Raw genomic sequence first — 17,356 nt, forward strand, 5'->3', positions numbered from 1 at the left:
CCTTTGTGTTTGTTTTAAAGTGAAGTTTATGTATTTTCTTTTATTTTTTTAGTCCTGCAATTCTACAAGGTTCCTCTGAAGAGCTGTTTTATTTGGAGTGGAATTAAGATCACTTAAAGAATTACAAAATGCATGAGAATCACAATTTCAACTATAAGAAAAGCATCACAGTCCATGAATGTGGAAGCATCACTCATTATAAATGGATTTTGCCTCTCTGTAGAACAGTTCATTTATAGTCATTTTAGTTGCTGGTTTTCAGCCCGTTTACATGCCACACATTTAAGCCTACCAGGCACTCTCCCGTGCCAAAGACTCAAATGTTAGCCCAAAGCACTGATAAGACACATTTCAGTGCTACACTGCAGTCTACAGGATTATATCCACACAAAGAGCCAGTACCATTGTGGGGAGGCGCACTCTAATAGGCATGACTTCATTAAATTCAATCTCGTGTCATGAGAGGAATGTGCCTCTGACGATGCCTCACAGAATGGGAACCTCCATTGCATGCCTTTCAGGAAATTATCAAGCAAAGATGAAGAAAAAAGGGTGAAAATGTTACCAGTGTAATTCACTCTATTCGCTCTTTTGTCTTGTAGAGTGTTTCCAGCACAGCATAATTGTGCTTTCAGTGATTGCTTATAGTACACAGTTTCTTTTGCATGAGTCAGGATGTTGTGTTGACACACTTGCTTGTGCTTTCACTTCAGGTCTATTGTTGTCCTTTGATATTTCACATGCTTGAACCATCTCTTTCTCACTCATAAGTTGGGTGTTGTGCTGTTTTATCTGTTACCATAATGTGGAAGCCATTCAAACGTTAAACATGACTGGTTTTTCCACTTCATTGGCACAGTAAATGACATTAAGCATCGGCCTACCTCCCACCCCTTAATTTAAGTGCTGTTTAACTATGTGGATTAAACACCTGACCGAGTAGTGGGGGATTAAGAAAAGGGAGGTGTCTGCACTGATGAGATGAGATTGAACAGCCGGTTGAAGATCTCTGCTAAAACAAATAGAAAATAAAACGCATGCTTTTCAGTGGTGCAATAGTAGAACGGAGCCTTTGATGCAGGATGTTACAGCTGTGCTGCAGTTTTACATTGATTATTGTAAGGTCAGAGTTGAGTGGTATAGCGATCCAAGAGGGGATGCTCTTTGTTCGCCATTATCATCTGACATGAGGTTAATGGAATAGGACTCAAAGAGGGCTCTGCGGTGTTGGTGTTGACTGCCCTATTTTTTCTTCTTACATTAATGCCAAGACAGATCGACTCTTGTCCTGCTGTACTGACAAGACAGGGAGGCTATATGCTAGGAAAAGGTTTAAAAAATGAGTTCTCAGAAAATAATCAGTAGCAGAAGAGCTGTGAAGACACCAAAGACTGATACAAGCCAGATTGACCTTGATCTTTTTACACAAGCCATGGTTACTACTGCTGTCACAAGTGATCTACATCCTAGTCAAACCCTCCAGATATTATGTGGGTTAATTAGAGAAACAACATTATCACTTTAGCTAGCTGCTTCTCTTCTAGACTCAGGCTTTCTGAGGGAGCATCTGATGCATCTGGGTACTTTCACATTTTGTTGGTAAGTAAGATTATGACAAAAAATGGCAGATGAATTTGCCTGAATCTTTTTGTCAAGTTATGACATAAAGCTTTGAACATGCATTCTTCGTTTAAGGTTTAATTCAAAGCACCAAGCAGGGTTTTCATGGTAGATTAATGGATGTTAATAAATCAACAACAAACCCATTGGCCTACACGTTCACTTAAACTAATGGGTGTAAACACATTTGTTCACTCTTCTGCACTCTCATCCAAATGACCTCAAAAACACTAATTCACTGTACACCCTGTGGGCTTTTCCACAGTGTCGCATTGTGCTAAGTACCACCAGCCACTCATTCACCAGGTTCCATTCACATTTTAGCTTTTCACAGTCTGAGTGAAAAGTGTGACCTTGGCTGTGTTTTTGCTCCCTAGTGGAGTCTGGGTAAGATGAAGAGAATGACAATTGGTTGCAGCAGGAAGGAGGATAAAAGCAGTTTTACTTTCACCCACATTCTTGGTGTCGACAGCAGTAGGATGCCCTTAGGCTTTATTTTTCCTTTGCTGTGTTTGAAGTTATACTGGGGGGGGTTGAGTTCATCTGTGATTTATTCTTCGTCTCTTCTTAAGAGATGGCTTTGGCTGCAAGTTTAGTTAGACTAAACATGAGCTGACATGACCTTGAGTTACTTTAGAGACTGCAGGGCATTTAAAGTTTTTATTATTTTCTTTTTATAATCACTGAACTTGTCCGATCTTGGTTTTATCTGATAGAAAGATATGATAGGGCTAAAGTTTATCACACTACCTCTTACAGCATTCTGGGATGCAAGAGCAGAGGTGAGGGTTGGAAAATGAAAGCAGCAGTTTTAGTGCAAAATGCAGATCAGTGGTGTCAGAAAAAGAAGCTAAGAAAGGGGGTACAAAATAAAATATTATTAAGCTGATGTGCACTTTGCTTCAGGTCATCTGGGAGCTTCTCTGCACTTTGTGTATGTTTGTGGGGAAAAAAATGAATATGTGCAAAGTGAGGATATAGAGTGAAATTGAGGTCAGTGGAGTGAGTGTGTTAAGAGAAGGAGCAGAAAGAGGATAAAAATATATTCATAGCAGGCCTGCTTGTGCTGTAATATAAATAATACAGCTCTGTGACATCTGGGAGTCTAGGCAACGCTTTCAGGGAAACAAACCCCGGGTAAGAGACTAGTAAAAATGGATTTTGTTTTTCAGAAATGCAAGCTGGATTCTCTGGTGTTATTAAGAACACAGCAGGGCCTTTAACAAAGCATTAAAACATTCCTAATCTACACTTGTGTTAATCCGGAAACTTTGCGTCTGTGGCTTACTGGCTGATGGAACCATTTCTCATATAAATAGAGGTTAGAGTGGCTAAAACACATTTGGAAATTGCTCCGAGCTCTGGGAGATTTAAGTGGGCTCAGCCTTTCTATGCTGTCAAAAGCAGTTTACTGGTGACAAGAAAGCTCGAGATTTGAAATGGAGAGAGTTTAGACTGTCTAGCTGGAAGATGCTCTACGTCTCTCTGTGTCTCTCTCTCTCTCGCTCCTGACTGTATGACCTTGAATGTTCACAACTCTGCTGTGTGTAGTCTGTGCACATGCACACACTACCCCATCTCTGTTTTAAATATCTAATATATCGTGCCTTTGCTATAATGATGCAGCGTGGCTGAACAACCTGGTGTTTTTGCTGACCCTTTAAAAGGTTCCTTCATGTAATGATCTGCTAGAGGGTGTGTGTGTGGGGGGGGGGGGGGGGGGGGGGTGGGGGGGGGGGGGGGGCGGGGGGGGGGGGGGGGGGGGGGGGGGGGGGGGGGGGGGGGCGTACGCGGCTGTTGTTTAAGGCAGCTGTCCAGACGTCACCTGTAGTGACAACAGTTACAAACCACACTTAAGCCTGTGATCGCGGCGCCTTGTCACCGCTCTACTTTGGCGGCACCACAAATTGCCTTCACAATGTCGCACCTCACAGCCACACACACCCACATTATTGTGAATTATCAAAAACATCCCCCAGGGAGCCTCATTTCTCTCTCCCAGTTAAATGTTATTTGTTCTTTGTAGCAGGAACACATGTGGCCACCGCAGCCTTTACTTACATTTTCTGTCACACAGCCAGGCTGTTGCCCTGTTCTCAGTCTTTGGGGGGCTCAGTGTAGCAGAGGATGTAGAAGCAAGGTGAAAGGTTAAGACCCTGCCATGCATTTAAATCAGAATGGAGTGGGATCTTAATCAGGTTCAGCGGCAGCTTGTATTCATTTGGACCAAACAGCACTGACCCTCCAGCTGAGGCACATAACCCTGACAAGAAAGTGACCTGAAAGCCAGCTGACACAGCTCGTCTGAGCCTTAATGAAACACTCGAATCTTTTAATCTAATATTATTTTGAATTTCTCTAAAGCTCTTTTTATTTTTGCTTTAATTTAGCTCTCGTTCAGAAGTCAGAACCACTCTGCAGAAGCTTAGTGGTAGGACAGAGCTCATGCATTATTTAGCAATGCACCGACATCAGGGCTTTTGCACAGCAAACACCCACACTCATTAGACATGCCCAAAACCCTGTTGAATTTTAATGCACCTTCAAACGTCAGCTTTAGCCCAGGTCTGCAAAAAGTGATTAATTATTACAGAGACAGAGGACAGGGTGTGTGTACTCGTCATCATTGGGGATTTAGTAACTTCTTTGTTATTTTTTTTTAGTAAGCAAGTAAATTCTATTTCCAAAAAGAATCACAAGAAATAGTCTCCTGAGACATAATATTGAGATGTTTTTTTTTTTGTTTTGTTTTTTTTAGAAGGATGAATTATTGTTTACTTTTAAAACAGTTTCATTATGTAATAAAGATATTGTACTGAGTTATGAGTGATGTGTGACTCCTGTAGGTCATTTCTCTCTGAAGGTTTCTGTGCATATTAGACTTAAAGGTGTTATTACCTCACTCTGCTTCCATTACAAATCTCACTGATGTGAATTCAGTTTTGACATGATGCCGATATGAGAAAGTCTGCAAATAGAAAACCTCTCAGGAGTGACTCCTTTTATCCTGAAAGGATCTGAGAGCAAAGATTGTGATTTGGACACATGGCGACTGCATGAGAGGAAGGGGCCACCTGGCTAGGGATTGGGAGGCTAATTGTCCCTCTGGTGTTAGGTTATCGCTGCCAAGGGAAGGACACGCATTACATATATACCAGCACACAAACACACATGGAAATCCTAAACGTAGAGGCTGCTATTCTTGTCTTTCTGAGAAACAAATGTAAATATACGCAGATTCTTCTCCTGTTCAGGTGTGTGTGGATTGAACCTTTGCCACCCAGTACTTGCATACATGCTCACTTAGTTGAAAAGGCACAGCGCCCAACAGCTGTTAGCGAGTGTCCACTTACTTCACCTGAGAACTGTGATGTTTCTCACCTAAGTCCAGGTTACTTGTGCTTTGGAATGAATCAGCAGCAATAATAAAAAAGCATTAGACAAGCTAGTAAGGACATGGGTGGCTCAGCAGGGCTGACCGGATCCTTATGGCTTTTAGTTTGTTGGCGTGGGGGAAGGACATGCCGTTTACCTCTCTAACCCTTTATATAATTAATGGTGCCTTTTCTACACAGAAAGAGGGCTCAAACTGCATTTGGAAAACATCATGCTATCATGCAATAATTGCTAAGCAATCACACTATTGACATAATGACTCTTTGCATGTTTATTCTTTTTTCTTTTGTACCAGCATTTTGCTTTACTGGGACACAACTTAGCATATATCAGTATATCAGACAATTTTGCAATGAAATGTAGATAACCATTGCCATTTCTTGTTCTGGAAATGGTCCTTCTGTAGTTCCGTACAGGGAATCAACCCTAATGAGGCTCCTCTTTAGAAAATTAGACCACTACAGAGCTTTCTATCCACTGAAAGGCTGTCACCAGGAGAGATAAGTAGGCTTCAGTCTCTTTGGTGCCATCAGAACTGGCAGACAAGCACACTTGTGGCCCGCTGCCCAGATAGACACCTGGCACCTCCCTCTCGAACACAAAGAGACACACACACACACACACACACACACACACACACACACACACACACACACACACACACACACACACATTTAGTTTGACCAGATGGGCGCTCTTAAAGTGTTAAAGAGCCCACGTGACACAAAAGGTTAAACTAAAGCAACAATATCCAGTCACTTGGCATCTCTCACACTTGGCCCAAGAAGATTGAAATAGTGGTCATTGACAGCTCTTCTTCTTCTCTCTCTGCCTATCTCCTCTGGCTTTACAGAGCAGCCAGATGGTGGAGCTCCAGAGGAATCAGCTGCGCGATGACATCAAGGAGTACAAGTTCAGGGAGTCTCGTCTGCTGCAGGATTACACCGAACTGGAGGAAGAGAACATCTCACTGCAGAAGCAGGTCTCCATGCTCAAGCAAAGTCAGGTGAGAAGAGAGCAACACTGCAGCTGTTCATGTCACAAGCCTGAATCATTTAAATTGTGTTACAGGTGGAATTATATTAGCAAAATGAAAAGGGATGGGTATGAGAGCAAAAATAAACTAAATGTGCCTTCACTGCTATCATGAAGCTCACTCTTTGGCATATTTAAATGAACTAAAAATATTTTTCCATTATATTGCAGATGCTTTAAAAGATTAGCCTTAATTACACTGGTGGCTTCAGGCATACCACCTACTTTGTCAACATACATTAAGTGTATGCTGGATTTTAGTAGCCCTCTTACATACAAGCTCAAAAACTTTGCGCTTTAACATTCAGATTTAAGTGTGATATTAAAATCATCCTCAGCTTCTTCTTGTTTTCCCATAATGTCTTGCTGTGGGAGCATTTGAAAGACTCAGCAGCTATATCAGAGAGTCTATCATGGTACAAAACACTTCCTGGGTTTATTCAAATGCCATGAAAGCTAAAAAAAATCCTCTTTTTACATAAAGCGCAGCTATATTTCCAGCATCGATATTTCCAGCATCGATATTTCCACTTTATGATGCTGTTTATGCCTGAGCTCTTGATCCTCTTCTTAACCCCTTGGATAGTGTTATATATTCATTAGACATGGCATGAATTATACAGACATTACTGCTGTTTAGGGAATGAAAAGGATTCCCAAATCAAATTCCCTTTAAAATCTAAATTAAAAGGAAAATCAGATGGATGTGTTCTTACCTAACATTATCGTGAGCAATTTTACAGCTTAGTGGCTCATTTTAATTGGAGCTGCTAATATGCATTCTGTGATTCTGAAACTCGTGATAGTGGTTTCCTGTCCTCCCAGGTGGAGTTTGAGGGTTTGAAGCATGAGATCCGTCGCCTAGAGGAGGACACTCAGTTCCTTAACAGCCAGCTAGAGGATGCCATCCGTCTAAAGGAGATCGCTGAGCGTCAACTGAGTGAGGCTCTGGAGACCATCAAGACGGAGCGTGAGCTGAAGGCGTCCCTGCGGAAAGAGCTTTCCCACTACATGAACATTGGTGACACTCTGTACAACAGGTAAATGGAACAGAAACCAGGTTCTCATACACTTCACAAGAGAAGCTCTTAATAACATACAGTTTCCACATTGTTTCTTCAGTCCTCTCAGCATTTCTCTGGATGGTCTCAAGTTCAGCGACGATGCTGCAACTGAACCTAACAACGACGAGGCTCTCCACGGATATGAGAATGGCTTCATCAAACTGGCCAATGCCATCACTGACGACAACCGGATCCCCATGCCTAAGAAAGAAGAGCTTTTCCGTCCTGTTCCCAGCCTTGTTGATGACCTGCTCAGCGAACTTAACATCTCAGAGATCCAGAAGCTCAAACAGCAGCTGATGCAGGTTTGTGTTTCTGCATGAGAGCTTGTGTTTTCTGCTCACGATACAATATACGGTGGTCTGTTTTCATAGCAATGCTTTCTCAGCTTATTTCTCTTATTGGGTGTGAATCATTTTTATGCTGTTACACACTGAATTATTACCAGGAAACGCTAGAACGAAAGACATGCAATTCCTGTTTAGTGGCTCATGTAAGTGGTTTTTTAGACTTTGAACTGTGACTGTTCACAGTTGCCAGTTTATTAGCATCACTTAGATCAAAGTAATCTGATAGTTCAGCAATACTGGAAGTTATAATGTTCAACTTTTGAAATTTAGTTTGATTTATTTTTTTTTTGTATTGGGTTGTTTTGTTTTTGTTTTTTACAAATAATCCTATTTTGTTCACTCTATTTATGTTTGTTGGCAAAATAGCAAAAGTTGAATATGTCTGTATAAAATGCAATTAATTCCCAAACACTCATAAACATCTTTAAAATGGTTTTACATTTTTACAAGTTACAAGTTAAAAATTGTCACATTTACACTAGAATTTATTGGAGGGCTGTGGGGATGGACTCCTTCGGTTTAACTGAGTGTAGCTGACCTGAAATCTCAGTGTATATTTGGTTGAACGGAAGGTGTATCTTACAGTGGAGCGTTGTATCGTGCCCCAGTCTGCTGCAGGGATCTAAATCTCCTTACAGCAAAGTTAATCCAGGGAGACGCGCACACATATCCTGCTCCGTGTTGACCCCAAGGCGGCGGGTGGTGGCACCGGAGGACCTGCCATCTGCTTGATCATCACTCCATGAGTCCAAGGCCACAACTGATTGGGCACCATGGTTACCAGAAAATACTAGCAACCTGTGGATAGTGGATAGATTTGATGCCTAAGTCTTTTTTTTTTTTTTTCTCCCTTCATCAAACATAAATATGGTTGCTGGATTAATGTGGGAACTTGAAGCCACCACAGTGCTGTTTATTGTAATAGACAGACTGTCAGACTGTGACAAAATCCCATGTTTGATATGACCCAACAACATATTATTCAGCCCACTAAAACCTTCTGACACATCACTCCACAGATTCCTGGCAGCAATCAGAGCAGAGGAAACGAAAAACATTCCTTCTCATTTAGTCAAACTCTGCTGCTCTTGTGTCTAAACTCATACTATGCTTTTTTCTTTAGAGATAAATCCCAAACGTCCACTCATTGGAAGTTAACTTATTAGTGCTTGGCAATTCAGCATTTACGACAGATTCTGCAGGATAAGGATGGCCACTGCTATGCTGACTGCCCATAAACACTATTTCAAGCATTGGTGTCTCATAAAAGTTTTTAATGTGACCACTGATGTAAATAAAGGAGTGCTCTTGAGCACAGCAAGCCACTCTGGTTAAGCATGCAGTCACTTTTAGAAATGAATCTTCACGAGCTATTGTGAAATAATAAATTATGCATGCAGATGAGCATGATACTTTAATATTATTTACAGAGCAGATTCCGAAATAGCTCAGCGCTTGCAAAAGCACAACTTTGTGTGCGTCTTTGTGTAAGATGACACACCCAGGCTGTCTGCCAGCACTGAGCTGAACTGAGTCCAGCAGACTGTCAAGGTCATCCTGATTCTGATGTCAGACCTAGCGAGCGATATTCCTCTCATACATACATGATAGACAATCCAGATATATAACATGATTTAAAGACATGAGTCCTTCATCAGATTAGCAAGTTAACAAAAACTGCAAAAGTGCATGTGTTACAGGGCGAGGTCCTTTTGCTAATTGTGTCTCTGCATTTCTACTCAGATGGAGCGTGAGAAGGTCAACCTGATGTCCACTCTGCAGGACTCCCAGAAACAGCTAGAGCAGGCGAACGGTGCTCTGTCAGAGCATCAGGAGAAGGTCAACCGCCTCACAGAGAACCTCAATGCCATCCGCAAGCTCCAAGCCAGCAAGGAGCGCCAGTCTGCTTTGGATAATGAGAAAGAACGCGATAGCCACGAAGATGTAGACTATTATGAGGTTGACATCAACGGACCTGAGATCCTGGAGTGCAAGTACAAGGTAAATGGCACGTGGTCGTTGTAGGCAGCGCAAAATGTCAAATTAAATTTGAAACCTGCAGGAAAACGAAATAGGGTCACGTCCGAAAAATGTCGTGCATTTGGGTTTCATTTACACTCGCATGTGATCTTGCTTCTCTAGGTTGCGGTGTCAGAGGCAGGAGAGCTGAAGGAGGAACTGAAGACCCTGAAAGCAGAATACCAGGCCTGTCAGTCACGTTACGAAGAGGAGCGCACTCGTCTGGCAACCGATGTGACAACACTCAAAGAGAACCTGACAACTCTGGAGAAGACCAGCCATGCAGAGAGAGAAGAGAAAGCCAAGCTTGAGAAAGAGCTGCGCAAGGTGAGGTGTTTCTCTAGACATGTTTATTTTTGATGTTTTTATATATGCCTTATTTTTAAAAAAGCTTTTTCATTTTTTGTAGTGAAATAATGCGGGGGTTTTGTTTTTTTTTTGGTGTGTTCTCAGTTGAGCGACGTGGCAGGCGAGTCTCAGGGTAGTCTGAGTGTGGCACAGGATGAGCTGGTCACCTTCAGTGAAGAACTGGCCACCCTCTACAACCATGTCTGCATGTGCAACAACGAAACCCCCAACCGCGTTATGCTCGACTTCTACAAAGAGGGTAAGGGTGGTCGTAGCAGCCCGGAAGGCCGCGGCCGCCGCTCTCCCATCCTGCTCACCAAGGGCCTCTTCCCTGAGCCCAGTAAGACCGACCTGAGCGATGGAGCACCTTCCCCGATCTCCTCCCTGCCTTCTCCTGTGTCTGACCACCGACGCGAGCCCATGAACATCTACAATCTGGTTGCCATCATCAGAGACCAGATTAAGCACCTGCAGCTGGCAGTGGACCGCACCACCGAGCTGTCACGCCAGAGGGTTGCTTCTCTGGAGCTGGGCACTGTGGCCGACAAGGACAAGGAAGCCTGCATGGAGGAGATCCTCAAACTGAAATCCCTGCTCAGCACCAAGCGGGAACAGATTGCCACCCTGCGCACTGTCCTCAAGGCCAACAAGCAGGTAGGTTGATCTGTTTGAGCGTCTGTAAACAAAGTACTCTCAATACAAACATTTGTCATTGTCCACAAAAGTTAGAAATAGAGGTAGGGGGAATTATTTTGGGTGTGTTCAGCTGCTGAAGCAAATTCTTTGCAGTCTAGATCTATAACAAACACTGGTTGAGAGAGCGGCTGTATGGTGACAGCTGCCTCGAGTATTTGTGTGGTTAGATTCAGAGAACAGCTTTACAAAGCAAAAAGAACCATAACCCAGAGGCGGAGTGTGTATGCAGTTGTTTGGTAGCCATTTGAAGTATGCATGTGGCTACACAGTGGGCATTAGAACACAGATGTGAAAATAACTCATAAACCGCACAGCTAGGTTTTTTTAAAATGAACATTAGCAGCTGAAATCATGCCATAATAAAAGAATTAGGAAGCATACCCCAACTTCTTCCAGGTGCTTTGACCCTTTTGTTCTTTCTGCCAACTCACAGACAGCTGAAGTGGCTCTGGCCAACCTGAAGAGCAAGTATGAGAATGAAAAGGCAATGGTGACCGAGACCATGATGAAACTGAGGAATGAGCTCAAAGCTTTGAAAGAGGACGCTGCCACCTTTTCCTCTCTCCGGGCTATGTTTGCCACACGGTAAGAATCGTGCCAGCACCTGCATGACGGTCAAGAAAATATGTTTTATCTACATCCTGCCATCAAAGGCACAAAAGTCTTTATCTGACATAACATTGTAACCTGGTAAATTCTTTACTTATTTGATATCTCCAGAGGAGGTTGTGACAGTAGCAAGTCGTGGCATGAATTCCATACTGTGCTGCTCTGCTACAGCTGTAACACAGACACGTGTCATTCTTATTAATGCCGCACATGCAGCACACAAAGGTCATACACAATATAACCAGGTAGCATGAAGATAAGATTATGGTCGTAACGTAATCCATGTTTACCATATGTTGGCTTTATTTTTAATATTGAAACATGACATATTTAAGTACACTATTGTGTTGTTCATTCATAGCCAGAAATCCCTTCTATTTGTACAGATTCAGACTATAAATAACAGAAGGTGCCTAATGTGGATAACCATTGTTTGTGACCGCTGACTTGGTGTGTGTGTCTGTCAGATGGGTCAACACGCATGTTAATCTTTTCTGATTCCAAAGAGAAGCCGGTCAAAGGTTCTGCGCATAATCCCACCTCAGATTGGGATGGATTACACATTCACCCCTCAACACGTAGTACACTAAGGACTCATGAGCTGCTTGCTTGTTTATTTTTGGGTGTGCACATGTGCATGTGTGAACAATATTTTTGTGCTTTGATGTGCTTTTTTGTTAGCTAATTTCATTTAAAACAATGATGCGCGCTCTTCCTGTAAATATTAGCTATATTCCAGAAAGCACTGCAGAAATGCTGAGGCAGTCTGTCCTTCATTTAAAGCTGTATTACATTCCACAGCAAAGTTCAAGCTGTGCAGAGGGGAAAGAGAAGGGTTGGGAGAGGCGAGTTTTTACAATGAAGAGTATAATTGCTGCAGGGAGTGTGTGTGGGCAGCTCAGCACCCCTCGTCTTACCCATGCAGAAATTCAATACATATCGCTGAAGTGCAGTAGCTGAAGTAATTCCATATACCTGCAGTGCCCAATCAATTAGTAACAGTTCTAAAACTCATCCGGCTGCAAATATAGGCGTGTCGCCACAGGCTTTTTTGTATATACTGCAGAGCTAAATTGCTGCAGGATGTATTATATAGTTGTGTCATGTGTCAGAGGAGAGCAGCTGAAGTGTAAGATCATATTTGCATGTTTTTTTTCTTTGAGTTTGTTTTGCCGGAGAGGGTTAAGATGTTTTTGAGCACATCACAGCTTCCTGTTTACTTCCTGTTTCAGTCCATGTGTTTTTATTCCTCCGTATGCCCAGAGCAGCTCCACCGACTATGTTGTTGGGCTTTCTGCTCCAGCACCACACCACTATGTATGATTTACATTCACTGTTTATGGGACTCATGTATTGGTATGTAAATTGTGTCTTATATGACACAGAGTTAGGTCAGGGGACTCTTTTGAGAGGCAGGGGGACTCGCCGGAATGAAGTTTCCCACACTCCCCCCCTCTTTGTATCCCCTGTTCCCCCTCCATCCTTCCTCACAGCCAAACACCCGGTTCTCTTGTCATGTGGAAAAGAAAGAGAGGAAGGACCAGGCCTTTAGTTACAACCCACTACAGGAGTCTAGTTTGATAGTTTTTTTTTTTTCTTCCACTTTTCAAGATAATCACTGCTCACACAAAGTCTGCAAAGGAGGATTTCTGAGATGTGTACTCGTGGATTCAAATGATGTATAGTCTTTGACAAAGGGGAAGAGAGATGAAGTGGAAGTGAAAGAATATGTGGGGCTTTTTATGGTCTTATTGTTCAGGGAATTGGCACATAATATACTCATAGGACTAAAAGACACACCAGACTTATTATTAACATTTTTGTTTTTAAAACCAATTTAACAAAACAATATTTGTTTTAACAGAAATGGCAAATAGGATGGAGTAATTCTATTTAGTTTATTTCACGAAAGCAACACAGGAATGTTTATCACGCATGTATATGGGCTTCACTGTCCCCTCCTGTATGTGTGCCTCTCTGGCTGCAGTATCTGGTGTCATGTTAACAGTAAGCTTCTGCCTCCGACATTCCTAAGACAAGCCTCGACATGCTCGTGCCTTCTGCTCTCGCTGATTAACTGTCCGAACATTTACACAAATCACGTTTTCTTGTAAAATGTACACCTTCAGTTATCTGGCTATTCTGGTGTTGGTTCTATGTTAGTTGTTTTCCCTTTTAACTTTCTTTGTTTTGTTAAAGAAGTACCTCCTCGTGTGTGTGTGTGTGTGTGTGTGTGTGTGTGTGTGTGTGTGTGTGTGTGTGTGAGTGATCCATACCACCATGACCAATCAAGCTCTAGACGAGACCACAGCTGAGCATGTTTTGGATGTGTGTGTTTGTGTCCTATTGGGAAATTATTGGTTATGAATGTTTTAGTAGTCACAGCCTTTAAATGTCAGCAGCTACTGTAAATCATTACAGCGAGATGTAGATAATGCGCTTGTTTGTCAGAGTGTGAATATTATGATTTCTAATGCTCAAAAGGCCAGCCGTCGCCTCCTAGCCCCCTTCGGCTATTGTGCTAGAACTCCCGATCACCAGGGCAAAAAGACTCCTATTGTATCCACCCACTGCTTAGAATACACTCCTCTTTTTTCCCCGGGAAAAATGCCCCCCCACCCCTATGCAAGAGTGACTGAACTCTCTGAAGGTGCACCAGCTCGCTTCTTGCTCCCGGGTTGTTCCCAAATCTCATACTGGGTTTAATGAGGTAGCACTGATCCCTATTGTCTGGGTGTGTGTCCCAGAGGGAATCAAGCTGCATACACAAGAGGAGGGGGCCATGGTTTGTATTTGTTTGGTGGTCTGGCAAGGCCAGGGTTCACATGGCCCAGCACCACACGCAGCAACAACATCTGCGCTTCCTGTTTGCAGATGCTCCCTTCAAGACGTTCTTGTTTTTGTTTTTTTTAAAGAAAAAGCTGATAAATTCTTCACCTACTGAAAGATTATTTGCTTGCTTTGCGTTGTTTTTATGGAATTTTTTTTATTTTATGTTATTTATTTATCGCTTCTGCAGCAGCAGTTCAGTTGCTAAACACTGACTAAATCAGAACAGATCGGTAATGACAGTTACGGCTCGTAGAGAAAAGAGTTTGCAGACTATAGCTTCAGGCTAGGGTGTTAACAAAAAATAAATAATAATTAATTTCAAATAAATGAAAGTGAGTTAGGTGAGGCTGCCCAACAGTTAAATTGTGTCTGAACTTCGGTGCTGTACGGTTGGGCAATTAAGTGCTGCTCACTAACGTATTCAGCCCTTCCCTCCCAATAGGTTTGTCAGTCATTACTGAAGAATGTCACTCGATTTGCTTTGTCAGCAGCACAGAAAACGGGGATGAGCAAGATGAGAGAGAAAGTGACTGATTCGGGCAGATAGAGAGAGACTGTAGCAAGGAAGTGATGAGGCTTGAAAGGCAATGATAAGACCCAGGAGAGGGGATAAAGGAAACAGGAGCACGACAGCAGCAGATGGGGAGTGGCGATATGGACCCCCCACCTTGAAATCCTGTCAGGTGTCCCACTTTTTATACTTGTCCAGTTTTAGACACTCACACACTAACACGTGTGCAAGGACAGCGGGAGACAGGTGATAATGCCGCAGTGCAGCACCCGGTGATGACGAGCGTTAGTAGACAGACTTCATATCTTGTGCTATTTCACACACAGATGGGAGATGCAAGGGAGGCATAGAAGTTATGCTGTCTCATTCAAACTGGAAAATTGGAGATCAGGTGTGAACAGCTACACCTCAGAGCAATAAACCACATTCTTCTCTTCCCCGTCTTAATTTTTCTCCTCTTTCGCTCCCCTCCTGCCTTTTTCTCAGGTGATGCAGAAATGATCTTCCCTTTGACCTGTAGGCTAATGATTGCATCCCTTATGTATGTAATCTGTCTTCAACTGCCACTGTGCATACATTCATATTATCCCAAGGCGCTGCAAGCTGCTCTCAGATGTCTCACCTGTTCATGAATGTAAATCATACCCTCTAGCAGCAGCAGCTATACAAATAAAAAGTATGGGTTTAATTTTCAGTTTATGAAATGACGGGAAGTGCGGTGAGAGTTTGTTACTATATCTGGCAAATTAGCTGCAGAATGTTTTAAGTGGAGCTGAAAATGTGTTCGTTGGGGGGACTTTGTTGAAGAGGACCAAAATGGCTGGTGAAGTCTTAGGTTAATATTTCAGAAGCTTGGGCAGTCTTGCAGGCCTTCATGTTGTGGCTCAGGGGCTCCACCTGCTGGTGGCTAATTTATTACACTAGCAGGAAGTTTATGATGTGTGGGTTTGAATGTGTGTCTGAGTGTTTCTGTCAGTGAATCAAATCTCAGGTGCGGCATGAGGTTCATGTTAAGTAATATCACAAAAATGCCCTCTTGTGATATGTCACAGGAAACCCTCTTAGTCGGTGAATAAATCTGACATTATTTTTTTTCTGCCTGTGTTTCTCCTGCAGTTGTGATGAGTATGTTACCCAGCTGGATGAGATGCAGAGACAGCTGGCCGCAGCAGAGGACGAGAAGAAAACCCTTAACTCTCTGCTGCGAATGGCTATCCAGCAGAAGCTCGCCCTGACGCAGCGCCTGGAAGATCTGGAGTTTGATCACGAGCAGACCCGTCGGGGAGGCAACGCAGGCCGTGCTAAAGCACGCAGCAAGGCCGCCGGCACCGCCAGCACCACCGCCACCACCACCACCACCACCAACAACCCGCATGTAAGTCAGAGTCTCACCTGCTCTGTCTCGGGCCGACCAGAGCACAGCAGTTCTGTGCCCAGCGGCATCCTGGGAGGCCCCGTGGTCTTCTGCAGCGAGAAGTACAAGATCTACTGCGACTGAGGCGGCAGAAACGTCCGCATGGGACTGCTGTGTACAGAGGGGAGGGGGCTCACGGGCCGAAACCCTCCCTGCCTTCGTGTTAAAGAGCCCCACTTGCTCGCTTAGCTCCATGGCCAGCCTGCGCTCCTCTAGGGACTGATGTGTTACTAACCAGCTGCTCGTGTGTGCTACTATAAACGCTTAGGGGAATGCAGTGTATGTACAGTGTGCACTAGACGTTTGGACTGTAGTAGACATATATGGCATGTGGGTTATAAGGCCCTGGTTATATTGGGGGTTTGTGGATATTATGGGTTGTCTATTCTTTCCGCTGTCATAGTGCTGTACGTATGATGTAAAAGCTGGCAGCTTCTGTGCTTGTTTGTTCTGGCCCCCCGGAGTGGCTTGCCTGGTCACATTAACACATTGCTGAGGTGGAGACGTGTAAAGATGATGTCACTCTGATGCTCTAACAACTAAACTTGACATCCTCTGTTCTTTGGCTTGTCTGTCGGCATTGGTGCTCCTTTCCGAATAAATAAAACGGCCCCTTCTTTCCTCTGCCTCTCCGTCCTGGTCCCCCCAGGACCGAACCGTGCCCGGCAGCCCACTTTCTAATGTTTACAACCAGAAAAAGGAACTAGAATATGCAAGCTCCCTCTGCTTTTTTGCTAGGGGAGCATAATATGATTTTACACAGAAATACAAAAAAAAAATCATAAGTGGGTCAATGAAGTTGTTTGGGCGGAAAAGGAGCACTTGTGACCACAGCTGTTTATTTCAGGTTAATTTTAAAGCTGTGACGCTAGCACACCAATACTATAGGGTCAATAGAATCGCATGGCTTTGCAGCTGAAAATGCTTGAGAGCTTTTTAACTGTTTTTCTGTTGTTAGGTGTGTGGTACCAGACAAAACTCTGTACTACAGGGCTCTACATTGTTTTTTTGATTTTAATAGAAAAGAGGAGTTAATTGGTGTGATACAAGAGGGCTGTCTAATCCCTGTGACCCATTATGTTGCAAAGGATTCATTCAGAGCCATATTACGAGAAAGAAGGTTTGACAAATCGACACATCTAAATTAAGTGCACTTCAGCATAGGTGCCTCAGGTTCCTGCTTCTGTTCAAATGGATATAATGCTTACTGTGAAAAGAGATACAATATAGTTTTAATCAGAGAGGATTTTTTTTTTAAAAAAACTCTATAGAATAAATCCTTGAAGAGCACAAATCGAAACTGTTCACACATCCGGACAATAAATCTGCAAACAAATCCAACCGACCGCTCGACAAAAGTGCCTGTCGACCCCAAACGCTTGATATTTTTATCTATTTGTTGATGTAAAGCCCTGTCCTTGCGTCTCAGCTGAGCTAATGCTTTTCCTTCTCACTCCCCCCC

The 17,356-nt window shown here is 43.2% G+C and overlaps 1 protein-coding gene across 4 annotated transcripts in view; it reads left to right on the plus strand.

Annotated features, from left to right (window-relative positions):
- Nucleotides 1-17,356, plus strand: part of LOC102302389 (protein bicaudal D homolog 2) — a 40,777-nt gene that overhangs the window by 19,154 nt on the left and 4,267 nt on the right. For 3 of the 4 annotated variants that reach the window (XM_005938967.3, XM_014338955.2, XM_005938968.3), the window contains exons 3-10: nucleotides 5,870-6,022; nucleotides 6,877-7,091; nucleotides 7,174-7,420; nucleotides 9,209-9,466; nucleotides 9,608-9,811; nucleotides 9,938-10,486; nucleotides 10,962-11,113; nucleotides 15,597-15,855. In XM_005938967.3, the coding sequence (XP_005939029.1) occupies nucleotides 5,870-6,022; nucleotides 6,877-7,091; nucleotides 7,174-7,420; nucleotides 9,209-9,466; nucleotides 9,608-9,811; nucleotides 9,938-10,486; nucleotides 10,962-11,113; nucleotides 15,597-15,855 (2,037 nt within the window). Of the gene's footprint in view, nucleotides 1-5,869; nucleotides 6,023-6,876; nucleotides 7,092-7,173; nucleotides 7,421-9,208; nucleotides 9,467-9,607; nucleotides 9,812-9,937; nucleotides 10,487-10,961; nucleotides 11,114-15,596; nucleotides 17,146-17,356 lie in introns of those variants that run through there. The other variant, XM_005938965.3, reaches the window with a different exon arrangement.

Source organism: Haplochromis burtoni, unplaced genomic scaffold, assembly GCF_018398535.1.
Source record: "Haplochromis burtoni strain Fernald_Lab_line unplaced genomic scaffold, NCSU_Asbu1 Contig_252, whole genome shotgun sequence".
NCBI lineage: Eukaryota > Metazoa > Chordata > Actinopteri > Cichliformes > Cichlidae > Haplochromis > Haplochromis burtoni.